Source organism: Sorex araneus, chromosome 2 (genome assembly GCF_027595985.1).
Source record: "Sorex araneus isolate mSorAra2 chromosome 2, mSorAra2.pri, whole genome shotgun sequence".
Lineage (NCBI taxonomy): Eukaryota > Metazoa > Chordata > Mammalia > Eulipotyphla > Soricidae > Sorex > Sorex araneus.
Window position 1 is genome coordinate 158,052,050 of NC_073303.1, and position 10,623 is coordinate 158,062,672.

The window sequence follows — 10,623 nt, forward strand, 5'->3', positions numbered from 1 at the left end:
TGAGAATTAAATGGATGTAAGGGTTTTTTTTGTGTAGGAATAACAAAAAAATTATGCAATGTATCTAGACTTCACTTAACAGAACCTATTTTACTCTTCTTTATTAGTATTATTTTACAGAAAATATAAGATGACAAGTTAAGTCACTGACTCACATACACCATAATTCACCATAAGGAAGAGTCAGTCTCAACATGTTTAATGCCATAAATTAAATTTATCCTTAGTCGTGCATTTCTTATTAAGGACCTTTTCAAGGGCCTAAATGTTTAGGCTTATTTACTCCCTTATTTGCTCTAATCTTCTCTTCCAAAAGGGGCTAAGTTCAAAAGATATTCTTTAATTACAGGAACAAAAATATTTATCTATATTTCACTCTGGTTAACCAATTCCTTGGCACTCTAAATTAATGTGCCTTCCATTTGAACAACTCTTTTTTTTTCAAACAACTCTTTTTTAAAATTTATTTATTTTTGATTAGTGAGTCACAGTGAGGGTACAGTTACAGATTCACACATTTTCTTGCTTGTTTTTCCCTCATGCAACGTTTAAGAGCCCATCCCTCCACCAGTGTCCATTGTCCACCACCAATGAACCCAGTATCCCTCCCACCCTCCCCAGTCCCATCCCCCCCACCCCACCCCGCCTCAGTAGCGGGGCATTCCAATTTGATATCTCTCTTTCCTTTTGGGTGTTGGGGTTCCAAATAGGGTATTGAGTGGCCATCCTGTTCAGTCTCTAGTCTACTTTCAGCATACATCTCCCCTCCCACGCAGGATCTCCAATCGCATATTACTTGGTGTTCTCCTCTCTATCTGGGATGACTTTCCCCCAGCATGTGAGGCCAGCTTCCAAGCTATTGAGCCAACCTCCTGGTATTATATACTACTATTCTTGGGTATTAGTCTCCTACTCTCTTGTTCTATATTTCACAGATGAGTGTTATCTTTCTATGTCTGTCCCTCTCTTTCTGGCTCATTTCACTTAGCATGATATTTTCCATGTTGATCCACATATATGCAAATTCCATGACTTCATCCTTTCTAACAGCTGCATAGTATCCCATTGTATAGATGTACCAAAGTTTCTTTAACCAGTCATCTGTTCTCAGGCACTCAGGTTTTTTCCAGATTCTGGCTATTGTAAACAGTGCTGTGATGAACATATAAATGCAGATGTCATTTTGACTATAGTTTTTTGTTTCTCCAGGATATATTCCCAGAAGTGGTATTGCTAAATCAAATGGAAGCTCAATTTCTAATTTTTTGAGAATCGTCCATATTGTTTTCCAAAGGGGCTGGACCAGTCAGCATTCCCACCAGCAGTGTAGAAGGGTCCCCTTCTCCCCCCATCCTCTCCAACAGTGGTTGCTTTTGTTCTTTTGGATGTGTGCCATACTCTGTGGTATGAGGCGGTATCTCATGGTTGTTCTGATTTGCATCTCCCTGATGATTAGTGATGCAGAGCATTTTTTCATGTGCCTTTTGGCCATTCATATTTCTTCCTTAGAAAATTTTCTGTTCATTTCTTTGGCCCATTTTCTGATGGGGTTGGATGTTTTCTTCTTGTAGAGTTCAACCAGTGCTTTATATACCCTTGATATCAACCCCTTATCTGATGGGTATTGGGTGAATATCCTTTCCCATTCTGTAAATTGCTTTTGAATTCTGGTCACTGTGTCTTTTGTGGTGCATAAGCTTTTTACGAACAACTCTTTTTTGAGCAATTTTCTTTAGTACAAAAGAGTTAACTATTTTTAAAATAAAGCAATACCTCTTTAAATTTAAAATGAATTAGACCATGGTAATTCCCTTGGCTCAAGAATAAATGTCATAAAAATTTTTAAAGATAGTTGTAATGTCAGGAAGCAGTGAAGGTCAGATAGGGTGAGATGATTACTCTTCTCATTATTAACATTGCTTTGCATTTAGATAGACCCTCTCTTTTTGCCAGACTCATTCTCATTCTAACCCATTGCTTGGTTTCTGAGCAGTTCCTGGGATTCCTCATGACATGAAGGTGATTCTGATGTCAAAGAGAAGCTTCAAGTCAAGAGGGTAGTAAACAATTAACCTTTAGGCTTTATTTTCTCCCTTGGTGCCTTCTGCTAACAACCTGCAAATATGTGCTGAAAACCCGTATCAACTTGAAGGGTATCTTGAGACTTCTAATGTATCTGAATTGCAGATTTAATGTACATTTTAATGTACATCTTAATTCCATCAATGTTTCTGTGTATGTGCACACACATATGCAAAATTATAAAATCTGGATATTTGTTGCCTATACTGGACAATATTATGAATGCTAACATGTAAACAAAGAAATACTAATTAAAAATAAGAAACTTAATTCTCCCCTTTGAAAATAAGAGACAACTTGTTTTCCTGTTTTCTCAGTGCATTTTTAAATTATAAACCTTGCAAATGCAATTACATCTTCCTGTCCTTAGAATATGTGTAAATTCCTTTGAAAACTAGAGAGATTCTTCTTCACCTTCCTGATTTGGGTCTTTCTCAAAGACCTGGAATCCATCTGGTTTAAATATAAACAGAAGGAAAATAGCATCCCGTCTCTCAGTGGCTGTGGATAGTGGTGGCCTAACATCAGAGAAAATCTTGCTATAAATTTCAATAGTATCTCCTTTCATAAAATGCATTAATTTTTCCACTAGATGAAGTCAATACACTAACACTGATGCTAACCCTAATTTCCAAGTAAATTTAGAATAAACTATAGTTGACAAATGTTTTTGTCAAGTTCTTCTATTTGTGGACTAGCTTTTGTTTATCTTGAAAACACATTTCACAGTTGCATCTACTTTATAAATTGAAAAAATGATCACCATGAGTGTTCTTTTGAATCTTTCTGCTTGTTTATATTTGAAAACTTTTTAATAAACTATTTTTCAAAACCTGCATTGTTCTATTTAAGATCATTAATAATACTGCCTCTGAATATTTTCTAGACTGATTTTTAGACATTTCTGACATCATATTTTACAAAATTTGCCAATTGCTTAGATACACAATCTCAGGTCATTAAGACATTGCTTCACACTCAGACCTTTATTCTGGGAAAAGTTAGATCACCTCTCTTCAGATAAATTAAAAATATCACATTTGACTGCATAACTTTTGCTATATGCTGCTCTATGATTGCTCTCTGCAGGCAGATACTTGCCCTGCAATACTCCAACTGTATGAGTATTATTTGTTTTGAGGTATATAGAACATAGCAGAAGGTATTTCAGTTGACATGGCATACTGGGGAAAGTGGTTTTAGATTGTTTAATTTTTATTTCATGAATGTTTCATTGTGGTTCTATTTCATTGATCTAGAATTATGAACACTTAAGTGAAACATTGACTGACTTCTCAGAGTACAGATTTCAGGAGCCAGTTGGACATGTCCATCAATATATCAAACATCATGTCTGTCACAATATTGGCTTATTACTATGAAATGTGTTCTAAAATGCAGTCTAAAAATAGTCTCTTTGTACTTTGGTCATGACCAATGTTTCATAAAAATAATATTTTAGGGCAATTCATAATATTTTAAAAATCATTTTATTAAGCATTATTCCTAAATAAACCTATTAGCTTATAAGTAGTTTTGAAAGTCCAAATTATCTTGGGGGGGGGAAAGGGGTATCAATTAGGCATCATTCAATTAATTTTGAATGACATTAGTGTCACTCACAATTTTATCATCCACCAGCCAATATTTTTTACATCTGTGTGTAGCCATTATAATAATGTTAACTATGAACACTGTGTATGTTAATGTGAATATAAATTGTTCTGGAATAAAATGCCTTTGTCATTTGCCATTTGTTAATATCCATTTAATGTGGAAGGATATTCTTCCATGTTGCATATATATTTCAATGATTTACTAGCCAAACATAATTACTCTTTCTAGATACAATTAGAAAAAAATATTAGGTTCAGACTTACCAGGAAATCTACTGTGAAGGTTTGCATCACAATTGTAGCTATTGAACTGAGCAGACCCCGGAAGCACTTTAATAGTTAGAATCAGCAGCAACCATATTTGTTCCATTGCAAACCTAAAAAAGAGTTGGAATGTAAACATCAAGGCCTTTACTCTTGCTTGCTATACAAACTAAGTCTGCTCTCCACTCAATGTTAGGTAGATAGTCAACATCCACAAAACTAAAGGGTAATTTACCCCCATTATTAATAGGCTAAAGATTATTTAAAATAATCATCAACATCAAAGGTAGAGAGTTTTGTAAGACTATTTCAATACTGTGTTTATTTTGACCTCAATGTGCTAAGGGTGACAAAGTCAGACTTTTGTAACTGGTAAGTTTAAGAAATAAGTCATAACATTTGAAAAAGAAAAATATTTATTTATCAGAGGAAGAAATCAAATGCAGTATGTGTCAGATTAGAATTGTTTAGCAGTTAGATTAAACAATTTCAAACCAACTCTAACACTTAAAAAATTATACATAGTCTAGAGAGATAGTTCAAATCACAGGGCCCTGAGTTGAATTCCTGGCACTACATGGCCACCAGAGCACACCCAGGTATAGCCATGATGACTTCTGAGCACCACCAGGCATCCCTAGCAGTGAGCTCTACACCAAAACTCAATATATAAAATAGTGACCGATGTATTTACTCAGCACATGATTCTGAGAGAATTCTCAATATCACAGTCAATATGATAATGTCATGAAACATTTCCTCAACAAAGAACTTCCATGATACAGCACATGGTCAAATCAATGATTTGTGCATAATTTTCTTGAAGCACCAAAATAAAGTAGGAGGGAGCACAGGAAATGTTAAGTGTGAAATATCATGATTCCTCCAATAACTGCTCATTGTTGGGGAACATGAATTGATAAAGTTATACGAATATTGTTGAATTCTTAGGAGAGAGTAATAAATGGTGATTTTTTTAAGGTACCAATGCAAACTGAACAAATAAATAAAAATTGACTTTGATTCTTAAATACCAGTCTGGTGTTTCATGTTAGTTCCTAGAGGCCCAGTAATTAGCTAGATAAATTTGAAACATGCTGCAGAAGTGCTAAATTTGTTCTCTGAAGTTTCAGGATGTAGTTTGTGTGCTGAAAAGAATCTTTTTGGTTGGCGGTTTTGGTTTTCACATGAAAAGCAGAAAGACAATAGAATTGTTAACAGTGTTCTCAAATAATTGAGTGCATTTTAAAATCGTGGGTATGGGAGGGAAATGGTATTTTACCAGTTCTTAAAGACCTGCCCTTTGATGATTAAGTCTTTGCAAATGGAAGGAAATACATTTTTTTTAATCATCATGGTAGTATAACAAGTCTATGGCAAAGTCACTTCAGTGAGGATGTGGGAAAGGAAGGCATGAGTTAACTCTCAGAAATTGACAAATAGAAATACAACAGAAGCTTTCTTCTTTTTATGGTATACTGCTCAAACAAATATAATGACTGATAGAACAGCCTTATGTCTCATTACCTCCAGTCTCCTAGGATAGTCCTTAAATTAATAATAGGCTCACACAAATGACATAAGCAGACTTTAGGCTTTCTTGGCCAAACCTACCACAACTTCATTGTCAAGGTCCTTAAGACACTTTAAAGAAAGAGACAGTCCTGCTCTTTTGTGGTCTTAGGAAAACTCTTAGGAAAGAGATAATCTTACTTCTAATAAGCAGATCCCCACTTCACCCTCTGCTCTCCTTCACATGCATCAGACATTCTCTCCTCATGATGTGCCCCATTAATTTCCAGAAAGTTCCAGACATCAAAGGCTTCACCATTGTGAGTGGAAAACATCTATCGTCAGGACTAGAATTGTTAAACTATTTTTTTACTACTCTGAAATGTTTTCTGGCTTTTATCTCAAAGGATAAAAGAATTAAATCCACTTCACTTGATAAAGTTACCATTTATTTCTGCTTATTCATTCATAATTCTTAGAATAATCATATGGGACTGGAATTACTATTTTCCCCATTCACGGAAAAAGAATAGTACATCTCAAAAAGTTTAAGTGATGTGGAAGACAAGTGAATGAACTAGAATAAATCTTTCTGATAACAAAGTTTGCTCACAAGGTACCTAAATAATTGTTATTACATAAATCCAGGCTTTTTTGGTTTGTTTGCCCTTTATCATCATTCTTATTGTTCATTAAATTATGCACTCTGACATATTTTTTCATTTTAACATTGACAAATAAATTTGCTTGAAGAAGAAAATTATTTTTATAAAGGAAAAGATTCTCACTGTCAAAACAGTGAGAAGTTTTACTAGAACCCAGATCTGACATGTATTTCCCAGAAAAGCATGAGAAAAATCAAGTTACTTGAAAGAGTCTGATGAGAGAAGCAGTAAAGACTTAACTCTAAAACTTTCAATCAGATATGACATTGTCCAAAAGAGGCCTATCTTTCTCCTCTGCACTGTGACAGGACTTTAAGCAGTATTGTGGAGATAAAACCCTTCAGGAAACTGGATGAAGTCTCAGGGACTTAAAGTGGCTGCCTGGCTAGCGTGAGGTCGAAAGGTTAAAAGCCAGTTCTGCTACAGGTACCAAAGCAATCCTGGCACCTCTACCACCAGAGATTCCTGGAGAGGTGTAGGGGAATAAAAAAAACTTAAAAACCAACTTTGGATGAAAAGAAGCAATGAAAAAGAAGACAGCCTACTTTACCAAAAATACATTGATTTTGAAAGAGCAGATATGAATTAAGTTCCCCTGAGTCATTCTCTAGATTTGCCATTTGAAAATGAAGATGATTTTAAGATCTTATAAACTAAAAATGCATAAATAACATAGCATAGGCTTAATGTCCAGAAGACACCCGAGTCCAAAAATGGGAAGTTGTGCCCTGATCCTAAGAACAGTCATCAGACCTGTGGTACTTTGACTAAGTTTTATGTTCCTGGGCTAGATTGCTCCACAGACAGGTGTGTATGCCATGGGTTTATAGTGACCCTAAAAAAATTGATTTAATACTTTTAATGTATTTGTAATACTTATATTAGTATGTGCTTTACATTTTAAAACTATTGTGAAGGGATTGATTTCTATGTAGGTCTTTTATTTTTGAGGGGGTCACGTCTTGCAGTGCTCAGGGCTAACGCCTAATTCTGTTGCATTCCTCATATTGATCAGGCGACCAACCATGTGGTGTGCTGTTGACTGAACCCAGGTCAACCACATGCAAGACTAGCAACCTATGTACTGTAATATCACTCCGGTTCTAAGTTGAAGCTTTTAATTTAAAAAGTGTTCACATTACTTAATAGAAAGTTTTCACCTTTTGATCCCTATGGTATTGGCAGTGCTTATGGCATTTGCAAGACCTTGGGAGGCTAATTTTATATTTCACTTGCAAGTTAAAACAGAGTGATAAACTTCATTTTCAAACTCTCCTCCCTAATCCTGTTCCTGTCCTTTCCTTGCACATAGAAAAATCAGACCACCTTAAAGAAACAATCTTAGAGAAGATGCCTGTCCCAGTTCTTCAAGTTATTTTCTGAAGTGGCATTGCTTGCAATTTATAAAGTCTATTGAGTCCCTATTAAGGCCCCTCAACTCCAGAGTAATCCTAGGTATGTTGGATTACAGGTCAAAAATTCTTATCTGAGGGCTGGAGCATAACACAGTGGGGTAGGGAGTTTGCCTTGCATGAAGCCGACACTGGTTCAATTTCCAGCAGCACATACAGTCCCCTGAGAACCGTCAGGAGTAATTCCTGAGTGCAGAGCCAGGAGTAACCCCTGAGCATTGCTGGGTGTGACCCAAAAGGCAAAAAAAAAAACCCTCTTATCTGAGCTTTGTGTCGAAGGTTGAGCCTGAGAGTTCTATGATTTTTGCAGGGAGGGATGATCTAAGGTCCTTACTGCTTTACTGTTACTTCAGGGAATTCAGATTCAAAAATACAGGCTTAAAAATTTCCCATTATCCACTTTAACTGAATGCAAAAACAAACAAACAAACAGTTTCTATCCATTGGTGCTAACAGTGTCATACAAGATTGCCTAGCCAACAGTATCATAGGCTATTAGTAGCAGCCCTAAGTGATAATAACCTTGAATACATTTATTTGTACACAAGGTTTATGAACTGGATCTTAACTTAGTAACTACACAAACAAATTTATGGAGAGAATAGAAGTATTTGTCCTACACTAAAGTTTAAGGAATTCAGAAGTACTGATTTAAATAGGAGATCCTTCAATCTCTTCAGCTTGTGCAAGGGATTCTGCGTTTTATCACAATACAAGAAAGTGCTATACTGAGAGATTTGCTATAGAGTACATTAATCTTCACACATTAATGTTTCTTTATAAGCAATAATGTCTTCAACTTTTAATTTCTAATTTGTTTATTTAGAATAGAACTTAGAACCAAAAAGAACAATTTTATATTCAAAACTAGCTCCGCTTTGCATAAATTAATATCTTTTTTTTTCAAAAACATCATTCTCTAGATTTGACAAATTTGACAATGCTTTTTGCACCTTCCTTTTATTTAGGTCTGTTATGTGTCAGGCACTGTGCTATGTTTAATATTCATATCCTAATGCAGATTTAATTTTCATCCATGTTACAAATGTGGAAACTGAAACCTAAAGCTTTTAATTGACTTTCCCAGGGTCACAGACCCAGTAAATGCCAGAGCAGAATTCAAAATCAAGCTTGACCTTTGGAATTATGCTATTATGCTACACTGTTTGACTTAATTGGGGTTTGTCAAATAAATAAAATTATTGACTTGCTAATTTTCAAAAAGTAAATTATATTGATAATATATGCTTAAAATATGCTTTGAACTTAATGTTTCAGATAATTGAAGTATGATATTTTTAATAGCTACACAATTGTCATGATTATTTCACTGAGGCAATGAGTGCATAAGGAATATTATTTTTTCATAAATGAATACAGTAATAATACTAGTGAGTTTAAAGGGCTATGTACCAGAAATTTTTAAGTGCATATTTCTAACCGTGAAATAGGTAATTTGCTTCTATTCTAATGAGAAAACTAAAGCACAGCAACAGTAAGTAGCATGCCAAGGTTAAGCAGACGAGCAGTGTAAAAGTCAAGATTCAATGCCAGAGCACAGTGACTCCAGAAGTCATCTTCAACTTTGGTGGAGCAATACCCTTCAGAAACAAAGTATTATAATATTAAATCAAATAGCACTGTAGCACTGTGATCCTGTTGTTCATCCATTTGCTAGAGCGGGCACCAGTAATGTCTCCATTATGAGACTTGCTGTTACTGTTTTTGGCATATTGAATACACCATGGGTAGCTTGCCAGGCTCTGCCACTCGGGCAGGATACTCTCGGTAGCTTGCTGGGCTCTCCAAGAGGGGTGGAGGATTCGAACCCGGGTCAGCCGTGTGCTAGGCAAGTGCCCTACTAGCTGTGCTATTGCTCCAGTCCTTTGCAAATATAAGATGCCAAAAATATATTTTTAAATACTATAGAAAAAAAATCGAAACTTTCATGGATGAGTAAAGGAAGTATAGATCTAAGATATCTGATTAATATAGTCAAATTGTCATGGATATTTTATAAATTGTCTATAAATCATAATATCCACCTATCTATGTAATTTGTTTTACTTTGTACTGTCCTTCATTTTTCTTTTTTATTTCATCATTTCCCTAATACAGACTATATTACTATTTAACTTGTTCCTTGGGAATAACTTGGACATTGTTAACAACTTGTCAAATTTTTTCAATGAATAAAGTTGAATTTTAGTTCCCAAGAAGACTACATTATTAAATAGCACCTCTGTGACCTGAAAAAAAAATAAGCATGTCCAAAATGGCCTTTGTCTACTCTTGAGAAATACCTTTTACAGAAACAAATGGACTCAACAACTTATCAAAGTTTCATACTGACTTAATTTTATTTCCTTCATATAGGTCAATCTAGGTAATACTGTTTTGTATGGAAAAAATATAAAATTCAAGCTAAACATCATCTGTTTCCATGTTTATTCATCTAGTATTTTTACATTTTTTTACTAAATGAAAGACGATCATTTGATTAGATTCTCAAAACAATGAGATAGGTCCTTTGACATTAGCAATCACCACATTCTTACCATTTTTAAGATATTTCTGCTTTTAGACACCAGACTATCTGTACAAGCTTCAAGTCTACAACAGGGAGCAGAATTACAGCCCTAGGTTTCTGTATCAGCTACCCAGTCTGGTTTTCGGAAAAGACCAGAAATAGTTCATTAAAGTTTAAATGGTTAGAAATAAATTGTAAGAAAAAGGGAGATACACATTTTAAAAGAGATTAAAATTTAAATAAAAGGAATAAACCCTATTCCAACCTCTGAAGTAACCAACCAAATCCAGCTAAGATCAGGAGCAAAGAGACACTGACATTGGGCAGGAAGGTTTCATCCATCCTGCTCAGTTAAATCATGGCGTTGCATGGCGTTGCCTCTTAAAAAAGGGACATAATAGTTTGCCTCACAGAATCACCAGTTTTAAACTTTTAAAGGCCAGGAATATTTAATGAAGAAACATGTTTTCAGATGGTGTCTAGATTTGAGCTCTATATATTTTATTCCTACGTCACACTTGGATCTTTGGAGGAGAGGAAAA

General features: G+C 35.0%; 1 protein-coding gene across 1 annotated transcript in view; it reads right to left on the reverse strand.

Annotated features, from left to right (window-relative positions):
- ZPLD1 (zona pellucida like domain containing 1) overlaps window positions 1-4,068 on the reverse strand; it is a 43,483-nt gene extending 39,415 nt beyond the window's left edge. Inside the window, exon 1 of the mRNA XM_004606738.2 lies at window positions 3,963-4,068. Coding sequence (XP_004606795.1) covers window positions 3,963-4,068 — 106 coding nt within the window. The remainder of the gene's footprint in view (window positions 1-3,962) is intronic.
- Window positions 4,069-10,623: the final 6,555 nt, after the last annotated feature.